The 21,088-nt window shown below is 45.6% G+C and overlaps 2 protein-coding genes across 2 annotated transcripts in view; one reads left to right on the top strand and one right to left on the bottom strand.

Moving 5' to 3' along the window:
- CDAN1 (codanin 1) overlaps positions 1 to 16,951 on the bottom strand; it is a 33,648-nt gene extending 16,697 nt beyond the window's left edge. Inside the window, exons 1-12 of the mRNA XM_050897208.1 lie at positions 16,856 to 16,951; positions 13,357 to 14,057; positions 11,503 to 11,727; positions 9,034 to 9,227; positions 8,480 to 8,599; positions 7,468 to 7,546; positions 6,952 to 7,072; positions 5,801 to 5,910; positions 5,015 to 5,104; positions 3,878 to 3,953; positions 1,485 to 1,693; positions 580 to 694 (exon numbers count right to left, since the gene is read on the bottom strand). Coding sequence (XP_050753165.1) covers positions 580 to 694; positions 1,485 to 1,693; positions 3,878 to 3,953; positions 5,015 to 5,104; positions 5,801 to 5,910; positions 6,952 to 7,072; positions 7,468 to 7,546; positions 8,480 to 8,599; positions 9,034 to 9,227; positions 11,503 to 11,727; positions 13,357 to 14,057; positions 16,856 to 16,951 — 2,136 coding nt within the window. The remainder of the gene's footprint in view (positions 1 to 579; positions 695 to 1,484; positions 1,694 to 3,877; positions 3,954 to 5,014; positions 5,105 to 5,800; positions 5,911 to 6,951; positions 7,073 to 7,467; positions 7,547 to 8,479; positions 8,600 to 9,033; positions 9,228 to 11,502; positions 11,728 to 13,356; positions 14,058 to 16,855) is intronic.
- A 333-nt stretch (positions 16,952 to 17,284) lies between these two features.
- Positions 17,285 to 19,742, top strand: LOC127017168 (myb-related transcription factor, partner of profilin-like). Its single transcript, XM_050898121.1, has 2 exons — positions 17,285 to 17,858; positions 18,748 to 19,742. The coding sequence occupies exons 1-2, from the start codon at positions 17,384 to 17,386 to the stop codon at positions 19,404 to 19,406; spliced, it is 1,134 nt and encodes a 377-aa protein (XP_050754078.1). The 5' UTR covers positions 17,285 to 17,383; the 3' UTR covers positions 19,407 to 19,742.
- The last annotated feature ends 1,346 nt before the right edge of the window (positions 19,743 to 21,088 follow it).

The following is a 21,088-nucleotide window of genomic DNA, read 5'->3' on the forward strand; positions in this document are numbered from 1 at the left end:
ATCTTAACAACTTTGGAGTCAATGAGAGGGCAGAGAGCTGATATATATATATATAAATATATATATATATTACTGCTCTGCAAGTCTTCATGAACCTTTGGCTGCTACTTTGCTATTACACTATAAGCTGTGACACCTCTGATAGGTATAGATGAGTGAAGAAACATCTGAACAGGCATGAACAGGCATGACTACAAATTCATTCTAGCTAAAATCTTTCTACATGGAAAAGTAACAAGGAGCTATTGCAACTGAGTGCAACAACTGGACTCAGTTATTTCATTGATCTAACACAGGGTACTAACAACCTAAGAAGAGGCTCTCACTTTTCAAACTGTTTTGCATCATCTCTTATGACACAGTTCTATGAAGCACCCTGAAGCATGCAAGTAAATGGCAAGGGGCTCAGACATCCATAACCAAGTTGCAGAGTTATGACAAAACCAAATGAAGAAGCTCTTGTCCTGCAAATACAGCAGTGGAAGCTCCAGGCAACTCACAATCAAGCCAGTAATTCTTTGGGTACTGGAACAGCTCACGGAAATTCCTGCCAGATGTGTTTGCAAAAAACAAGCTTACCTGTTCATCCATATCTGCTTCCCCATCACTGTGCTCATGCTCCACCAGAGTAAGGCCATTCAGTTCGAGTATCTTCAGGCACAGACTATCCATCAGGTGCTGATTGAACTGGTAACTTCAGCAAAAGATGATGATGAGTCAGACTGGGCTGAAAACAGCAGTAAAACCTCAACTAACACACTGCAAAATTTCAAGCTTGTCTCATGAGTTGTATCAAGCATCAGCAGACATCCAATGTAACAGACTGACAGACAAGAAAGCAAGGGACAAGACTAGTAGTGGCTGACCCCCTTCTTTTCCACTTTTATTTTGTACTTTTTCGAACAGATGGTATTTAGCAAATCCCAGCATAAGGATAATAATATGGATCTGTCGAAGCAGAAAGCTGTAAAATAACTGAACTTAAGATTCAAATCTCCCATAGATCACAGCTTCTCCATGCTGTGGATTGTGAAAAACTCATCAAACAAAACCATGAACCTGGCTTCATCCTGTAACTCCTTAGCTTCATGCACTACCCCACAATAAACAACTGGCCAGTCCAGTGCCCTTGCTAGGCAGCACTGCACGCCTTGACACTGGGAAATGGTGATGGTCTACGACAAGATATTATGGTTTTATAGAAGGAAAATTATTACCATATAATCTAACCTAATGTAGCACACACACACACAAACACATTCTATGCTCCAGACAGAACCTGCTTATTAACATGTTCACCATGCGTGCTGGCCAAGAACACTAAGTGTGGTATTATGCAGCTTAAAAACATTTCTGATATGCTCTGCCTAGGTTACACCATGCCCCAAGCTCTCCGGACGACTCCCCGCTTCAAAAGCAACATGCTGGTGTTCCCCACTTGGCCACACATTTCACCAAGGAAACAGCAACCACAGGCAGCTAACCTTCCTGCACTGAGGATGAAGTCCCTGAAGAACTGCTGGCACCCTGGGAACGAAGGCGGTGGACAAGGTCCTCTAATGCTCTGAGGAACAACAAATCTTTCCTGCAGCCTCTTCAGACGGCTCAGATTATCAGAACCCAGCATATTAAGGACATCCTGGTCTGGAGTGTCTCCCCAGCTTGCGCCACCACCAATAGGACCTTTACACATCTTCAGGAGACAGAAAGAGAGGTGGAAAATCTGTAATAAAGCATTATTTCACTTCATCTCTCACCCCACATATTCTCCCTTCCTCACAAGACTTTGTTTTAGGAGTAATCCAAGCACGGCCCTTTCAGGTGGCCCACGTACAGAAGATCTCTTTTCCTCATGGCAAAACATGCTACCCACCTTGGCTGTAAACAGCCTAGAGATCTTGAGAGATCGAATTCTGATCCTATACATCTAATTCAGGCACATCTAGCAGGCTACATCTGGATGTGTGGAGAGAACATCTATCACTCACATGGTTTTCATGAACCACTCAGTAGGATCTTTAGCCTGGTCTCCAAGGACCGTGATACTGCACTATGCATTCCCAGACCAGATTTTTCTGGAGTTTCCACAGAGTTAAATGAAGCTAAAAAATGAACGCTCTCCTCCCTCAAACACACAGATACTACTCAAGACTCAAAGAATCACAGAACTGCAGAACTGATTAGGTTGGAAGGGACCTCTTGGATCATCTAATCCAACCCTCTTGCTCAATCAGGGTTAGCTACAGCAGGTTGTCCAGGACCGTGTCCAATTGGGTTTTGAATGTCTTCACAGACTGGGACATCATAACCCCTCTGGGTAACCTGTTTCAGTGTTTGACCACCCTCACAGTAAAGAAGTGTCGTCTTGTGTTCAGATGGAATTTCCTTTTTCTCAATTTGTGTCCATTGCCTCATGTCTTGTCAGTGAACACTACTGAGAAGAATCTGGCTCCCTCTTCTTCATTCCCTCCCAACAGGTATTTGTACACAGTGCTAAGATAACCTGGAGCCTTCTCTTCTCCAGGCTGAACAGTCCCAGCTCTCTCAGCTTCTCCTCATACAAAAAATGCTTCAGTCCCTTAATCATTTATGTGGCCCTGTGCTGGACTTGCTCTAGTAAGTCTGCATCTTTCCTGTACTGGCAAGCCCAAAACTGGACACAATACTCCAGATGTAACCTAACCAATGCTGAGTAAAGGGAGAAGATGACTGCATACTCCTACACCTAAGTCAGGATAGTTTTAATGAGAGAGATCATACTAAAAAGCAACGTTTAACTACGTATATCAAGCGAACGATTACTAGGTCCATTTATTCCAAACTGAGCATCCTCCTCTCCCAAAAGAACATCTTGTTACACTTCCCAACCTTTAAATTATCAGGCCTTGACACAAATCCTCAGTCTAGGTTCTTTTCTGCATGAGTACCATAATACACACAAGATTCCGCAAGTCTCTTTCTAGTCAGACACATCAGATTCATTGAAGACTCCTAGTTATTAGTTTAAGTCTTTGGTTACCCTTGTGAAACCCTGCAGTCTTCATTAAGAAGATATAAAGAAGAAATACAGTACCTAGGACTAATTAAATCCTGTTGATGCAACAAAGTCCATCTCACCTCTTTCCCACAATCTCCCTGAACACACACATCAGACAGGATATTGATGCAAATTCAGACTGGACGCTAGAGGAATTTTCAACATTCGAACAGCTCACAACTTCCTGGCAAAATGTGTGAGCTAATGCTCAAGGTGGGGGGTTGTGTCTGTTTTGCTATCCAAAAGGAACCCACCAATAAGCAAACCATTTATAGAGAATACAGTGAATATCTACACTCCAATCAGAAACATCTTTTCTTTCTTCATTCCTTCAGTTACAGTGAAGTCAGATGATGCTTGAAACTGGCCAAAAACCCCCTGTAAACTACAACAGCAATACTATATCAAAAAGAGGCTGTTGCAGTGTTACACAGAAGAATCAGAGACTCTTTGCAGGTAGTACACTCATGTTGCTAATGAACATAACTGGGAACCTCTGCATTTGATGTATGTCAAAATACATCCTTAAAATTTCTAAAAATTATAACTGTTCTAAAATTAGAAGGTCAAAGTAAATAACCATGAAGAATGAATTCTTACAGCTCAGGATGGGCTCAGTGTGCCTTATTCCTGATTTACACAGAGTTCATCGGTAATTTATCACTGATTTATATTTCTGGAAAAGGAAGGAAATTCCCATCCTGAAAAACTGGCTCTCCCAAAAAAGTTTCCATAGGAAAATCTCAAAGAAACTTACAAGACACAGTTTGTTTTCTCAGGCTAAGGAAGGATCAAATCAGCTTTGATGTGTATCTTCATTAAAAAAACCAAGTCATTTACCTGAATAAGCTGCTTCTGAAAGAGCCTGGCAAAATGGCTGTGGTTGCAGGTTGCAGACAGGTGAGCCATCATGGCCCTGTGAAGGAAAACATCACAAAATGCTGATTGGATCTCTGTGGTATAAAAAAAATGTTCTAACCTCAAACTACACCAAAAGCATAAAATAACTGCTTTTTAGAAAGTGATCTCCAAAGGCCACTGCAAAAAGCAACTTCTTTATAACCAGGTTTCCCAAGCACTGAGCCCCATCTGCTGACCATGGAAACAAAAATTCTCCCTGAGCATCTGCAGAGCAAACACAGCTCTAGAGATAAAAAGACTCTCTTCCTTTCCTGCAATAATGCTGTTATTTAGGAAGAAAATTAACTCTTTCAGCTCCCACTCTCCCCTGTGCAGAGCAGTGAGTTGAGAGTTCACATATATGCAAGTAAGAAAACAGCAATACCAGTACTTCTGATGCCCAAAGAGAAGGAAAACCTCTCAGTTTAAATCTCAGCCTTGTTTTGCTCCTGTGGTGAAAAGTCACCTTCATACATGTAACTTGAGTAGGCTGGTGATTAAGACTAACACAGAAACCCACAAGGCAACTGCTTTCAAAACCATAATAGTTTCTTTATACATACTCTATTTTGATAAAGCAATAAATGAATAAAAGTTTGCTTTCCATAGAAAGAGCCACAGTTGTCTTGTTTTCAGAGCCAATACACTAGAACCCCCTGAAATAATCAGAAGAGCTAAGAGCTTCTGAACATATAACACAATTCTCCACGCTTAAGAGGAGTGGGGCATTGGAAACATGAAATGCACACACAAGTGCATACAATGACAACGTTCAGACCACAACATGCTGGTTGTGTGAGTGGCTCTTTCTGTGATTACAAACAGGGAAAGAGCTACACCAAGGCTGATCAAATTAGGCCCTTGCCACTTATGGCTTGTTTCTTTAAGGTAACAGTTGATACTTTTAAATATAGAAGCAAGTTTACATGGACAGTATCTTCCAAGAAGCACAGCTCCCTACAGATTAGTGCAGAAGACCATTAGGGAGAACATGGAACTTAGGATGCCAAGGCTAGTATGCTGCACCACCAATTCAGCTACATTAAAGATCTAGCTGAAGTTGCATAAGACTCCTACCTGATCTTGTTGCCCAGAACTCTTTCAAAGTCCCAGCCAGTTTTTTCATGGTTATCCTCCCATTCACGCAGCAGTTCATAAAATATATCCCTGTGAATCAAGGTATTTAAGGGTATGAATTCCCACTCTACAAAATTTGAACAACTGAACATTCAATTGCTCCTAAGTTCCCCAGAAAGAATCTACCTCAGATTAAATAACTCGAGCCTCTAAGCATCCAGATACCTTTGCAAAACTCATTAATGTTAGCGGTACTTCAGCGAGTTTCCATTTTCCATGTCTTTGACAGCAAGTGCTTAAGCTTGTTATGCCCAAGCTCTGACGGAATGACCAAAACACCCATTACCAGACATACTGAAGACTGAGAGGCAGGAAAGAATAAGCCACATGAAATAATACCTATGAGGAGAGAAAAAAGGACCAAGACAACTTGCCATTCTCCCCTCACCCTGTTGCTGCAAGCATGGAGGGAGGTGGCAGGAAGAATAAAAGCATACCAGATTTATATGCAGAAGCAATCCAGTAGGGTGACACACTGTACTGGCATTTACCAGAAGTCTCAATAACTCCTGAAGAATTAGGCTGTTCTTCTCTAAAGACATTAAGCATTTAGCTCCTGCAGTCAATATGGACAAAGACCTTTTTTTTTTTTTTTTCAATTAGAGTGAAAATATCAAGATCTTTCTACAGCATGTAGCATACATGAAACATTCTTAATATCCTTTGTTCACAATCATGAAAGGACTATATTCTGTGAGCCATACAGTAACAGCAGAAGAAACCTACCTTTGTTTCTTAAATATGTGAAATGCTCTGTCACTGGGAAAGTTAGAACGATTATCAGTTTCTGGCTGGAAAGAAACAGACTGTACAGAGCATGGCAGCAGGAGAGACACCTGTTAAAAATATAAAGGCAGCCATTAGACTAATATAAGTCTCTAATTATCCAACAATCCAACCTAGAAAAAGCAGGGAAAAGACGTGATGAGGAAGCCAAGTATCACTAGTTGAGTTGTTCAGACACTAGCTATTTCCCAATTGCTAACTGCTAGTAAACACCAACAGTTTTACAACCTACATTACACTACAGGGGCAGAATCACTCAACGTTATGAGTGGAAGCATCTCATCTCCCTACAAAATCTCTGCAGAACAGATTGCAACCAGTATTGATACAGTGTGGAAAGAATGATCTGCAAACAGCCAAAGTGTACCTTCAATATAGGGCTCCAGAGTATGCAGGGTAGTGGCTGGCAATTCCTGCATTATTCTTCTTTCTCCTATTCGAAAAGCCTGTGTCTTCAAGTAACAAGAGACCTTTATTTACAGCTTTAACTAAAAAGCTCGGCTACTGACATGCCCTAGTCTCAGAAAGTACACTGTACTTTCTTTGCCAAGAGTAATTTCCATTTTTAAAAGACAGATGAAACAAGACACAAAATACATTAAGGAAGGCATTCCTACCATCCAGCTTTATTTCCCTAACCCAGATGACTAGATCAGGAAACCAGTTTTCACAAGCTGCATTGTCTCCTCTGAAGCTTCATTTGCCTAAAAGGAGCCTGTAGCTATTAAATAAATCCACTTCTTCCAAACTACATTCTGATTTTGCATCTAACCAATCATTTTTCTGGGATCCATGTTTATTAGATGAGAATCTCAAAAGCAAAACTCGACCCTGTCCAAGTCACTGGTTGAGGTCAGGGCCTGGAGCACAAAGCAAGGCTAGCCAGTGGCGATTTGCAGCTAACAATCACCGGACCTAGCAATTCACTCACCCGCTGACAAGAAAAAAGTAGCTTTTAAACACTTGCCAAAGACAACATGACAAGATACTCAAAGTAGAAGGAATGAGATTTAACATCAAAGCCATCGCAAATAAAAGAGCAACAACACAAAGGTTTAAAGCAATGTCAGTTGAGGTTTGCCAATTTTTACCTTGGCTGTGCTGCTTTCATAAGCCTGCCTGAGCCTCTCGTGCAAGGTGGGAGAAAAAGATGCAATCCGTTCATTTTCAGCCAAAAGCTTCAGCATCCCCTTTTCTAAATGGGAAATAATTCTGCCAAGACAACATGGATAAAACCCAGACAGACAGACATAAACAACACATGATCAGACCTAAAGAAATGCTTATGCTCATTTTTTATGAGGCTACCAAGTAAAGAGTTCTAAGCCCCAGGCACCCAGTATGAAATCCTACTGGCATCTGTAGGGCCATTTTTTATTGCTCCAATCTCATGACTTTCCCATTCTGGCATAATTACACTGAAGCTCAGTAAACAGATGAGTGCAAGGAAAACTCACAGACATCCAAATCCAGGTCAACTTGTATGTTTTGAGGGAAAATTAACAACTCCGTGCCTGTAAGTGGTAAAGCTCTAAAATCCAAGCACACTTGCTTATTCTCACACACATCTGCAGACACAAGCAGAGGAAAAAAAATATTCAACTCACTCATACTGATAATCCAAGACTTGAACAGCAAAATAAACACAGTTGTGCACACTTCGGAAATGCTGTCTCCCTGACGCATCTAAGGGAAAAAAAGAAACGTGAGACAACAGCACCTATCAACATTTATAAACTAAAAGACCAACAATTAGCTCTCAAGGAAAGTAGGAACTGCCATATCCAAAAATAGTCTTCCACACCAGTATCCGATTTCCAGAAGTTCCCATTCCCTGCCACCTGAATAGATAAATCCTCCCATCCCTATCCTTCCCATACTAAAGGCGACTGATTTGTTTAATGCTCTATGGGAAAGAAAAGATTCCTTCTCAACATTCTGGCCAACAGTAAGCATATCCAGGACAAAAAGTAGACCGACTGCAACCAGTCACCAGCTGCTGCTCCTGTAGCTGGAGACTTCATTTTCCTAATCTCAGCCCTAAGAATCAGTGAGTGGCAAAACAAAGGCCAATCAAATTGGGAGATCTAGAGGAGCGTTGTATCTCATCTTAAAGCCACTCTTTTGTTTTTCTATATCCGTATCAAAGTACTAACCGCCTCAAGCTTAAGCCTGAATTTGCCAAAAAACAAATGCAACAATTACACATCTATATGGATGGATCCTGTGCACTCATAACCCAACCTTAAATTTAAGAAACACATAGCAGATCCACAGCACTTTTGAGTTGCAAGGACCAATGGAGGAGAGACTTTAGCATATCCATCCTTCTCTCTGAAAGTCAGTGTTAGCAAGTAGCTACAGCAAATCTCACGATAGCAGAAAACTAGATTCAAACAGTATCTAGCAGCCTCACTCTATCGTATTGTGGAAGCACTTCCCATACATGCATGATTTTTGTCAGCATCTCAGATGAGTCCCACAGTGGTAATAAGGTGCTTTTATGGAATTTAAGACTAGCTAATTTATTGGAATTTAGTCCAAGCTAAAGGCAACTACTCTATATCACATTATCACTCCATGGAAGTAACATTTTTTCCCCTCAATACTATTGCTTACCTTTACTTCTTTCATTGACTTCAAGGTCACTATCCCCATCTTCTGCAGTAGAAGTGCCTTTCGATGTCAACAGCTGCAGAACAAAAAAGAGCTCCAGAAAAATATTTGGTACCAGGTTTTCTGGAAGAGAGGAAATGAGATACTAAAGGTGGATATTCAGTATTGACCTGCTTTAATAAACAAAGGTAAAAAGATAGATACCTGTTCTATGGCACAGTCAGCAAAGAACTCCCTTCCCACACACAGCCACAGTGTAAATCAATATGGGAATTACAGGAAAGATGTGTTAGGGAAGGGTCTGGTTTCAGATAGGGCCATACAACTTCAGCCTATTGCAGCTCAGAGTACTGCATGAGGTTCACCTCCTTCCCTAAACTTTTACCTAGTATCCATTTATTCTAATAACTGTGTTGGCTTAGTTTATTTTTCCAGATGTTATTTGTTTGTACACTGTAACTGTCCCACAACTTTCACTTCTCATCTACCTCCCCCTCAACACACATGCAAGTTCAAAGCTCAAAGAAAGGTCAGTCTTGTGTCTTCTGGGTCTTCACCTGCTATACATGATGAATAGAGCTGCGCCAGACACTCCAACTGTTTCTTGCAGGAAACCTTAGTAGGATTTGCACAGGTCACCAGATGGCTTTCAGCAGGAAGGCTAGCACTGCGAGTGTAGCTAGGCTTAGTAGGAGTACCAGGATCAGGAGATATCCCTGCAGGAGAAGACGCCTGGTGCAGCAGTTTGCATCTGAAATTCAAGAGCAGCAACATACCATGTGACTGAAGATGATACACAGCAGCCATGTGGCCCGAAGAGGTCTGTCTCTTGCAGTCTAGCATGAAGGAATTCCTGCAATAACTAACGATGTCATTTACACTGTCTAAAGCTGCTTTTAGCATGATAGTAATTTAACTCATCTTTCCCTTAATGAGAAAGGATCTTGGGGCTAACAATCAAAAGACTCAAAAGAATCACATTCAAATTCCAACTCTGCTAAAACAGAGCGGCACTTTGACCAAATTATCTAACTAACCTGGGTTATTGCTTCTCATCTAAACTGATATCTGTTAAGGACATGGAATCTGTTAGAGATCAGGTCCTAAGAAACATTTTTGCGTGTACAATTTCTGACAGCTTGACACTTTACAAAATCGATGAAAATAAGGTTTACATCCATACCTTCAGATATATTTGTAAGTTAATGATGCCCTGAGAAGATCCAATAACACTAAGCAGAAAGGCAATGCAACAACTGATGAAATCCAACGCTGGCAAGTTAAACAGCAGAAGGAACAAACTTTAATTGCTGCATTCTAAATCAACAATGATCACTCAGTTAAATACACAGATATTGTAAAAAAATATACCTACAGAGGTCATCCAAAATGCAGCAGCAGAGTGGCATACATAAGAGACACGAGAAGCAGGAAAAAAGCTAGTAACAGCAGTATCAAATGATTGTTAAAGATCCCAATGGAACATCCACACTTGGAACATCACACCACCTCTTACCACATTGTCTCAAAAGTAAAATCTTTAAAAGTCACTTTAAAGGCTGTGGGGAAGACAGAAACGTTTTTAACTGCAGCAAAGAACTTTTTCTATTGGCCTATTTCTAGTGGAACTGCTGCGATGAAGAACAAATTAGTCCCAAAATGGGAGTAGAAAGGTTATTTAATGACATCTCCCTTGCAATGAACATAAGCACCCGACTGACAGAACTGAAGAAAATTATTTATTAAGCACTTTGTAAACTCACCAAGGTAAGGTTCCAATAATGTAGTTAGACTCTGCTTCACTTCTGCCTCAGTGTTGTCATCTACCTCAGCATGAATTTCACCTTTTGCCCTTGCTCAAAGTGACCCAGTTGGCTGGGGGCTGTGTTAGTTTTGTACCTCACTTCACCACCACTACTGAGGACAAAACAGCAGCTCCCAGCTCTCAAGCATGATGGGTCAGATGAGATCACCTCATGGGCAAGATCCAGCCCACATACTGTTATTTCACCTACTTTAGTTTATATGGATTAGTGGGACATTTCAGGTAGAATTCAGACTGGAATAGGTGCTTCACTGAAGTGCAGAGAGGCAGTTTTGAATCCTGAGCAGTTCTGTTACAGGTCCGGTACAAACAGTAACTCATGAGACTCTACCGGGTCTGTTTCAGCCAGTTCTGGTCCCACTGAAGTGAACTGCAAGGCTTAGCAGGAAAAGAATTCCACCCACATGTCCTGAGGAGCTTCCCCAAGAACAAAATCTACAAAGAACAGCAACAGTTCTGTCAGCAATTATAAACAATGGTTTCTCTACTACTGTGCTTTGGTTTTTTTCTGAAGTATCAATCCTCACAGACTAACAGTGGTATCATTTTAGAGAGGATGAAAGTCACACAGTAACTGAACAGCAGAGACAAAATTACAAGCTACAATTCACCTCATCTCCCAGCACACATAATTTTCAATAGATAACTGCAGTAGTAACTTTTAAAACAGAATCTCATGCTACTCGTCTTGTTTTCTCTGACTGCAAGCTTGTGTTAGCCTGCCTACCTTGCAAAATCATTAAAACTTTCCCCACATTTGCATCATTAATTCATTTTCTTCAAACCAGACTATGCCTTCCATCACAGGCGCAATCTTCAAACACAGCCTAATTACACCAGCTTAAACCCAATCGCTTCGCCTCTGCAATCTAAGGAACGCTGCACAGGAGATAGCCACGTGTTCAAGCCCATGAAGAGGCAATGTTACGAAAGCAGTGAGGACTGACTAAATTTCTGAAGATAAAGTGAGGGTCATTGTTCCATAGTCAGCACACCTCTAAAATGACAAATATGAGCTAGCTGCATTAATATCCTAGTCTGATACCAGAGTCACACTTGGGTTTAGGCAAATTATAGGTTAAGGTCACCAATATCTGTTTTGGATATTCTTCTGGTCATTTCCACTCTGATATTGGTACTACCTTAAGAGAAGAGAATTAAGAATAAATACAAGCCTATCACCACCCTGCTCAGACTGTACCGTTCTTTCTTCAGCATCTCCCTCTCCTCTTGAAGGCTGTTGCTTATCACAGACGTAAGGTTTCTTTCCTGGACAGTAGAAGAGGCCTCAAGGCTTGACCCAGATGAAAACCGAGCAGCTGGAGACTGGCTGACAGGCGTAGAAGTAAAGCACATCTTTGGTTTTGAGAGGGGGCGCTCAGCACTTACAGGAGTTGGATTGATTCGCCTTGATGGTTTGCTTTTGCTGAAAAAGTGAGAAGCGATTCCACTGAAATCAAGCTAAACAGCAAAAAAAATTAGGTCTCAAGACAGATTGGCATGCAACTCTTCCAGAAGAACGTAATGCTAAAATGAAATGGAGTCAGGATGTTGAATTTCTAAACTGTACATATAGTTGCTGATTTTATTCTGGTCACTGAATAAAATGTCATGGAGCTACAGACTGCTAAGAACAGCCTGCTGACCCTTGCTGCAAAATTAATTATCAATCATCAAGCCACAGAACAGATAACACAGTGCCACACAACTCTTCCAAACATTTCTAATTTGACAGGACAGGATATGCCTCATTTTAGTAAGAAACTAATTCACCGGCAGTTTCTAACATGACCACGAGAAAAAAAAAAACAAAACCAAAACCAATCAAGCTGCCTTTGTCTATCTATCAGAAGAGTCCAGGCTCCCAAGTTACCATAGGCCCTTTAAGTTTAGAGAAACCCATCCTTCCTGCATAAACTACCTCGATTTGTCCTTCTGGAAGAGGCTCTGTAATGCAGTATGAGACATACTGGAAATGAGATACAGGAACATAAAGTATTACACTTCTCAAGGAAATGCTGGTTGCTATGTATTAATTGCTATGGTGTTCTCAAAATCGCTATAGTGTTGGCTTCCAAACACCCTGTGACCTCTTTCCTCACACTTTTTCCTAGTTGGGCATAGTGCAATTGAGGAAGAGACTTACTGTCTATGCTGGAAACACACCTTATCTCCCTTGGCCAAAGCATCATCTAGAGCATCATCTAGACCCAGCATCTGGATCTGCTGTACAGACCCACAGACCCATCAATTTTCAGCTGGAATTTTGCATGTCCAACTAGAAAGTCCCACTTTGAGAAACCAGTGCCTGATATATGGAGCAAACAGGCTGACATGAAAGCCTTCCATTTGGTAATGAGGATTTTAAAGGGTAAAATCTCAAAGAGAAAGAGAAAAGGACTGAGGCAACCACAACACCAACAGCTGCCCAGAAGCTAAGCCAAAGTCACCAGGGAGACCAGGGCTTGCAGCAGACCAAAGAGAATACAGGCATCAGCTTTGTAATAGCTATGTAGCTATTCTGTCCATGATCACACGGCACAAACGAAGCTGCACACTAACATCTGTTACCAGAAGCCACAGAACATTAATCCAAAAGCTTTTTTGCTAGCATCAGTAAAGTTGAAGAGCCTTCCAGGACTGTTCTTCATTAGCAATTGCTATTGTGTTAAATGAGAAATGTGAAGAGCCAAGATAATGCTGACTTGTTAGAACATGCAAGGACAAAGATGTGCTCAGCTTTGTACCAGCTGGTCTGTGCACCGGTAAGCTGCAGGCAGCATCAGAGGTGAGAGGCTAAAGAGGCGTCTTGGGTGAGTTCACAGAGTGGCAACCTGACTACCCGTTGAAGCAATATTCCCCTACATGGCAACCATAACGAAGCAGTTCTGACCAAAGAGCCCAGAAGCCAGCCCCCAGGTATTGTTTATTATAACATCTTCTGTATCTGGACACACACAACAGGCTGAGCTAGTCAAGGAACAGGATGAGCTAGTCAAGGAACAGTAACCTGCAGCACAAACCGAATGAGATAGCAAGGCAGACTTGCTCTTACTTTGTCCAGCCAGAGGCAGCACCCATGGGCGGAAACTCCTCCAAGTTGTTAAGATTTAGCGGGCTGGGTGGGGATCTGGCAGAAACAAGAGGCACTTCACTCCGCTTCCTTCTCCCTCCGCTCCACGATATACTGTCATTCTTTCCATCTTCCTCTTCAGCAAGGGAACGCCCCAGATCCCGAGCTACCTGCCGGCCAGAGGCACTGACTGAGCTGTTGCCTTTCCTTCGGCCTCGTCTTGCTGGCAGGGCTTCAGGCGTGGCTGTAAGGAAGCTCCCCAAGCTAGCCTTCTGAGATGACCGCTTCTCACTGTGGTTAAGCACAGGGCTGTACCCAAAGCTTGGGCTGCTACTAGAGACCATGCTAGGGAAGTCACTGCAAGAGCTAGACAGGTTGGACCCAGAAAAGGAAGAGGAGCTGCTGGATGCCACAGCAGGAGAAAAGCTGGTATCTGTGGTGCAGGTGGTCACCGAAGTCCTTTGGGAAAAGAGCTGCACTCGGCTGCTGGTTGCATGGCCAGCCCTCCTTTCTGATCCTGTCCTTTGGCTCCCGTGGGCCTTGGAATTAGGAGTTTTAGCAGGAGTAGAGGGGCCATTAGTCAGGATCTGGCTGGTCTGCTCCCTTAAAAAATTTAGCAGAAAAGGCACAAAGTCTTTCTGAAGCAAACTAAGAGATACCAGCTTGTCATGGATGTGGTTCTCCTACAAGGAAAGACGAAAAAACATTAATATAAAGATGCTACCTTATTCATTCTTTCCACGTGCCCAGACTCATTTAAGTGGTAACTGTGGGATTGCAATACACAATAAAAACCAACATGACTCGTCAAAGTAGGTCACTGAAATTCAAGCGACCTTAGCGCTGCTCATAGATCTGAAACTCAGCCTCCACACAAGCCATTTTGGCAGAATTTTTCAGATGGAGTCATTCACTTTGGTCTCCGACTGGGAAACAGTGGAACTGTTCCATGGAAACATCAGTAACACTTACTGAAGCTACAGCCAGGGAGAACTTGGAGCAACTGGCACCCCTAAGTCCAACGTTTCAAAGACATCAATACTGAAGCAGCTAATTCTAACAGAAAAATCTAAAATCTGCAACTTTTCCGTCCCCCATTTGTCTATGAATGCCACCTGCTTCCACAGAGGGGTGCAATAACAACTGTTCAAGCACCTTGAGTCCTGCAGTGCCAAATACAAGACCAAAGCTGCTTTTTCATTTCAATTAAATAATTTTGCTCCCTTGAGACCTCACATAGGTCTAAACAGAGACTGTGCAACTTTAAGGTACATGATGTTTATACTTAAGAAACTTAAACAAACAAAAAAACCCACCACAGACTCAACCCATTTAAAAGCTAAACAAGTGGTGGTGATCTCACAAGGGTAAATCTAGACAAAAAAGAATTCATGTTACATGCATAGCTCAAAGTTTCATACACTGGGTAAAATTTCTTTTGCTCCTAACACTGCACCAGGTTTCTGTTTCCTCTCAATGGGATTCAGCAACATTTGCAACAACAACAGAAGCAGTTCTCACAGGCAGCAACTTACTCCTTACTAATATTAAAATCATTGCACACATATTCCTGTTCATTTATACTCACACCTCCACTAGATGAAAAGTCAAGAGAGCAAACGGTGTTTCTGAAGGACTTTTTTGTATGAAAGAATGCAATGAAAGCATGGCCATGACTGGACTCCTACAATCCTCGACACCTATGCTGAAATTCATATTTGAAAGCGTGAGACCAATTCAGCTTCCTGGAGAAGCATGAGACTCCGACACAGCCTGGATGACAAGCCAAGCAGCCAAGGCTCACTGCTTTAGCACTCTAACACTCAGTGAAAAAACACAGGTCAGAACACAAATCCCATGAGGTGTCAGAAGACCCAACTTCTTATCATCTCCAGTCTGAAACTGCCATGAAAGCTAGAGCAAGACGTAGCCTACCATTTCCTCAGGTGCCCCCCCTGGGTTTTGCGTAGAGGCACAAAGACAATTACAGTCTGTGCTATGCACAAGTCAGGCAGTTTCTCCAACTTTTCAGAGAGTTTCACTCATCTTTCTCTCTGCAAGTTAACAGAGGTTTGGTTCCTCCACAGCCGGATAACAGCAACCTGTCAATAGTTGCCAGCTGCAAGCCTCCCACTTGCTTTCTCACGCTGAAGCAACTGAGCTGCTCCCAACAGCGAAAGGCAGTTAGCAATTCCCTTGCAAGGGCAAACTTTTCAGCCTCCGCACCCCTCACCCACGCAGTGCTAGCTGAGCTTCCGGTGTCTCAAACCTCCTAACCTCCACAGGTTAATACCAGACAACATAAAATGCTGGTCCCTTCTTCCCGCACAAGTTTAGGATGACAGTGATACTTGACTAACTCATTTGGGTGACAGCAGTGAGTTTTGATTTTAATTAATACTAGGTAACGTGCTCTGAGGGGCTCAGGCAGAAAATGCTTTAAATACAAATTTTTTCTCTACGTTAAGAGTGAAATATAAGTACTCATAGTCCATCTATGGTTACAAATGCTTTTATTACCACAGGAACCCAAATTCTCCAGCCATATCCCATTACAAAACTCAGCCTACTCAAACCCAGCAAGAACCCTCTCCCAGCCCTGAAAGATCCTCCTCAACGTACAGGCGGGACGAGCGACCAGCCGGGAGAGGCAGTGGCATTTGCAGAGCCACGCACCAAGCCCTGAGGACCGAGCCGTGCCTCGGAGCGCCAGGCCCGAGGCTCCGAGGACTGCGCTGCAGGCCGACTGCGCCGGCTGCCCACACGGGGCTGGTGACAGTTTCGCCCGTCTCTCACCGTTACTTTCCCCGCCGAAGACGCGGGAAGCGTCACCCCCTCTTGTCACCGCGTCTCCTCAGGACACCAGCTGCCCTCCCCTCCCCTCCCTCCGGTCTCCGCTAGCACACGACAGCCAGGGGACCGAGGCACCGCCTTCGCGCCGCGCTTCCCGCGCAGCGACCGCCGGGCCCCCCGCCGCCGCCGCCTCAGCCCCGGAGCCGCGCGGCGCCACCGCCCGCCTGAGGCCGCGGCCGCCCGGCCCAGGCGGCGCTGAGCTCCCGGCGGGCTCAGCCCTGCGGGGTTCAGCGGTTTTCACACAGCCGCCAGCGGCGCTGCCACACGGCGCTGCGCGCGCCGGGCAGCGCCCGGTGGCAGCTCCCCGCCGGCGGCCTCGCCTTCCCGCCGCTCTGCTCAGAGCCCGCCCGCGGCGGGGGCGGTGCCGCCGGCTGTTAGACGGAGCTCGGCCCCAGCTGCCAGCGGCGGACGGGGCCCTGACCGGGGCCCCGGTTTGACGCGCGCGGGCTTCGCCCCTCACAGCGGCGCGGAGCGGCCGCCGCCAGGGCCAGGGCGGACAAAATTTCCCGCACGGCCCCGGCCCGCGGCGGCGGAGGGAGCTGGGGGGGTGGCGCGGAGGCAGGCCCGGCCCCGCTGAAGCCAGCGCGCTGCGGGCCGGAGGGCGACCGGGCGACCGGCCGCGCGTTACCTCAGCTGAGCGGTGGCCGGGGCCGTGCCGGAGCCACCGCACCACGGCGCTGACCGCCACCTCCTCCTGCAGCAGCAGCTCCAAAACAGCCGCCATTCCCGGCTGCTGCCGCCGCCGAGCACGCGCACAACCCGCGGCGGGGGCGGGCCGGCGCCGGCTGCGGGCGAGCGCGCCACGCGTGGCCGGGCGGGTCCGTGTCCTCCCCCCGCCGGGGCGGGGCGGCGGCGGGGATTCCCGCCGGGGAGGCGGGCGGGGCCGGCGCGGGCCGGGCCCGGGGCCGGGCCCCCTCCCCATGTCAACACGCGGGGCACGGGGCGCCTGCGCCGGCCCGTGCGCGTCTTTTCCTCTCATGCGCGGTATTTGCTTCCCCAGCAGGGTTCGGGGCCCGGCCTAGCGGCGGCAGCGGCGGCGGCAGCACCGGCACCCGCGGGCCGGGGCGGGGGAAGGGGCAGCGGCGCCCCCCGCGGTTACGCGCCTGCCCGCCCGCCGGCGCCAGGCGGGGGCCGCCCCGGCCCCCCGCGGCGGAGGATGGCCGAGGACTCGCCCAAGCGGCGCAAGGCGAATTTCAACGAGGCGGAGACGGAGGTGCTGATCGAGCAGGTGCTGAAGCACGAGCAGCTGCTGTTCGCGGCGGGGCCGGGCCGCGCCTCCCCGGGCCAGAAGCGGAAGGTGTGGGAGCTGATCCGGCACAAGGTGAACCCGGTGGCCGCCTGCCCCCGCGACGTGGAGGACCTGAAGAAGCGCTGGCGGGACCTGAAGCGCCGTGACCGCAGCAAGCTCTGCCGCCTCTCGCAGGGCTGCGGGCCGCCGGGTCCCGCCGCCCTCGGCCTCCTCCTGGCCCCCGAGGAGATGCCGCCCGCCGCCGCGCCGCCTGGCCGCCGCCACCACCTCCACCACCACCACCACCACCGCGCCTACGGCTCCCTGCTGCCCGCCGAGGCCGTGCCCATCGTGGGCGGCATCGACACGCTGGAGCTGCCCGGCGCCGTCGTGGGGGAGATGGGTGAGTGCGGGACCGACCCCCGCGGCGCTGCCCCGGACCCTCTGCCCGGCGTCCCCCCGCCGCGGCCGCGGGAGCCCCGGCAGCCGCTTCCTCGGCCTCCGGGGGAGGAACGGCGCTGACCCGCTGCCGTAGCAGGCTCCCCGCTCACTGCGTGCGGGCAGGGGGCTGCGGGTACCAGCCCCGCTTGAAAATGTCTGGTTTGGATAACGACCTTCTCTCCTTGGGAATGCAGAATCTATATATACATAGACACACAGACCTGGCAGATTTCGTGCTGCAGGTCAAAAGTGCATCAAAACAGCACCTAAGAGTAAACCCTATCTCGTAGTGGATGCCTGTCTGTGAGGCATTAGACCCAGCCGCCTGTGTTCACATCTGTAGGACTTATTCTTGTAAATGCAAAAAGCCATGCCAGCATGCAGTTCTAGGCAGTACAAAGTGCTGCAAGCATGTAACTTCATACGTACCAGAGAGACATCGCATTAGTGCGCTGAAACGATCACCTTCAATACCAAGGGATTTCTTGCAATCACAGTGTTTCGGCAATGCTGTTATTGGTTACCACACGCACGATAGAGCATGAAATGAGCTTGCAATGAACTTTGTCTCTTGGAACCTAAAACTTGGCTTCTGTGGTGAGGCCAGTAAGGGATCTGTAGTATGCAAATATTTGGTTAACTGGTGGATGCGTCTTTATGGTTTTCTTCCCACATATCAAGGTAATATGTATTCTAAAAGCATCAAAGATAATGCAGTGCGAGTTGTAGAGTCTTGGTTCAAGGACTAATGTTAGTGCTTGGTGGATGAGAACACATTTCACTGATCACTGAGGTCAGTGTTGTTCCTCACTGACTCTCCTTTGCTTTTCCTCTCCCCCCATCTCCTCTAGGGTTTAATGACAATCCTGGCCCATCTCAACAATCCAGTCTCGAGAAGATGAACCTCAAAGAAGAAATAGTAGTGAAGGTGGTAGAGCCAGAAGAAAGCTCTGAGGACATGGCGGTGGTTCCACCTAGCCAAGAACAACTACCTTTTCTGGGGACATCAGGCGGTGGTTCCTCTGGGAAAGTAAAAGCCAAAACAAAAGGCAGGTCCCAGGCAGACCAAAATGAGATAACTGAAGAGGACCTAGTACAGATTCAGCAGACCCAGATGCAGGTGATCCAGTCTGGCTTTGACAGTGTCAACCACAATCTTCGGCTGCTGCAGCAAGGCATGCAAGATCTGAGTAACAGCCTCAGCATCATGGCGCATACGCTTGTTGCTATCAAAAACGTCTATGTGAAAAACAACACTGGCCCGACCACATATGCCACTGCCTCTACTCAGACCACAGCTGGGTACCTGAGCCCAGGTTCCCCCCAGGTCTCCCCCGCTGAGGACAGAGGTAGAGCGCAGGTGGCTGGAAGCAGCAGCAGAAGCAGCAGCTGCAGCTCCAGCTCCATGTCACAAGAACCAGGTCCTTCCGAGTTTCCTAGGCCCCCCCTGAGAACCATTAAGAAAGAACATCCAAATGGCTGCTACTACTTCTGCTTTGCAGATGTGTAAAAACTTGAATATATGTAAAGTGACTGTCGTGTTAGGTGCTGTTGTATGTTCTGCTCCAGCTTGTGACTTCGAAGGAGCAAAGTGGACTTGCCTCCCATGTTTTTCCCAGTGGGAAACATTTCACTATAGGTGGCATTAAACACTAATTACCAGTCTCCTGTTTGTTAACTCTGTTGCAGTTGGCTAATAATTTTCTTCTGTTCTCTTTATCCTCTTACTCTCTTAAAAAAACAAACAAACAAAAAACCATTTATTTTGACTAAGACTCTTGTCTGTATCATCCTTTGTTTAATGTGACCTTTTGAAAAATAAAAGGCATGAGAGTGGGGTAAAAAAGTAACATTATGGTTACTGACCAGCAGGAGCTGTCTTACACAAGTTGCTTAGTTTTTTGATTAAACAAACATCAGAAGTAGTTGGGTTTTTATAAGTACTTGCTTTTTCTAATTATAATGTCGGGGGTGTTTGCTTGGTTGTTGTTGGTTGGTTGGGTTTTTTTAAGTCAGCTGTGCAAGGCATCACAGGAAGAGTTTGACATACCTGCTTAACTCTAGGAATGGTTTAGGACTGAGCTGTTGATTCATGAATGTACTCCTCGGAATTCATACGGCATTGCTCCACCTGGCTATTGTTCATTCCCAGCCTGTCTAATGCACCTCTCAGAGGCATTTTGTTTTACTGCACTAGCAGAGTAGGCTCTTTCTTGTCACATGATTAAAATAGAGAAATACAGCAAAAAATAGTAATTGATGGGTGATGCCTGGTTTTGACATGGAATAATTTTTCCCCATATGGTTTATAAGCAGGCTGTGTCTTTCAACAGATTTTGCAAGCCTTCTGGAATCAATACCACAACATTTGAAATACAGAGAGCAAAAAAGTTTCTGTATTGTTTTACATGCAATGGAAGTTAGATTTGCTGTTAAACAAATTGCAGGAGGCAGGGGCTGACTTCGCTCCAGACAGAACAAATGCTCCTGCATAGTTTATGAAGCTTTCATTTTCACCTATTGGAGAGATGAACAAAATCTTCCATTCTCTTAACTATATATCCAAGGAAGAAGAAAGAGAAGGAAGAGTTGGAGCAAAAAGTAACCTGGTAAGTGTCAACTCTGAAATAAGCACAAAGGAACCATTTTATTCTAATGTGAAAAAGAAAAATCTCCTTTTCAAATTTAGATAGGAGGAAACTATTCTCACTGGCACTATTCTTAAGATGTGTTTAAGGCTGGTATGTTTAAGGCTTATCTATTGGAGTCGCTGTACTTTGCACGGTTCAAAATTGGCAGAGGTGCTCTGTTCATATGTCCAGTGTCCATACTGGAGGGGAAACAAAAACCCTCTCACCTGCGATTTTATCTGATGACCTGAAAAATCATGCAGGTCCTCCTCTTAAGAATTTATCACCAATATTAAAGTTCTACAGATAAATTTGGCCTATAGCAATGACTAGCTGCCTCCAGTTTTCTAGTCATTTTGCACAAGCGTTCCTGTTGCAAGAACTTAGCAAATACAAATGACGTAGAGAATGGCAACCCAATTGTCCCTCTCCTAGCAGCATAAGAACATGTAATCATAGGGTAAGATATGCCATTTTTGCAGTCAGCTTTGACTGAGTACTATACCATATGAAAACGTACTTTAAGTATGTACTTTCATTTCTGTCCTTATACCATTATGGT

This window comes from Gymnogyps californianus, chromosome 5 (assembly GCF_018139145.2).
Source record: "Gymnogyps californianus isolate 813 chromosome 5, ASM1813914v2, whole genome shotgun sequence".
Lineage (NCBI taxonomy): Eukaryota > Metazoa > Chordata > Aves > Accipitriformes > Cathartidae > Gymnogyps > Gymnogyps californianus.

Bases quoted from the DNA above. Each gene is read 5' to 3' on its own strand.
- LOC127017168 (XM_050898121.1), top strand. From the start codon at position 17,384: ATGGCCGAGGACTCGCCCAAGCGGCGCAAGGCGAATTTCAACGAGGCG. The intron at 17,859-18,747 runs GTGAGTGCGGGA...CATCTCCTCTAG, and splicing joins CGCCGTCGTGGGGGAGATGG to GGTTTAATGACAATCCTGGC.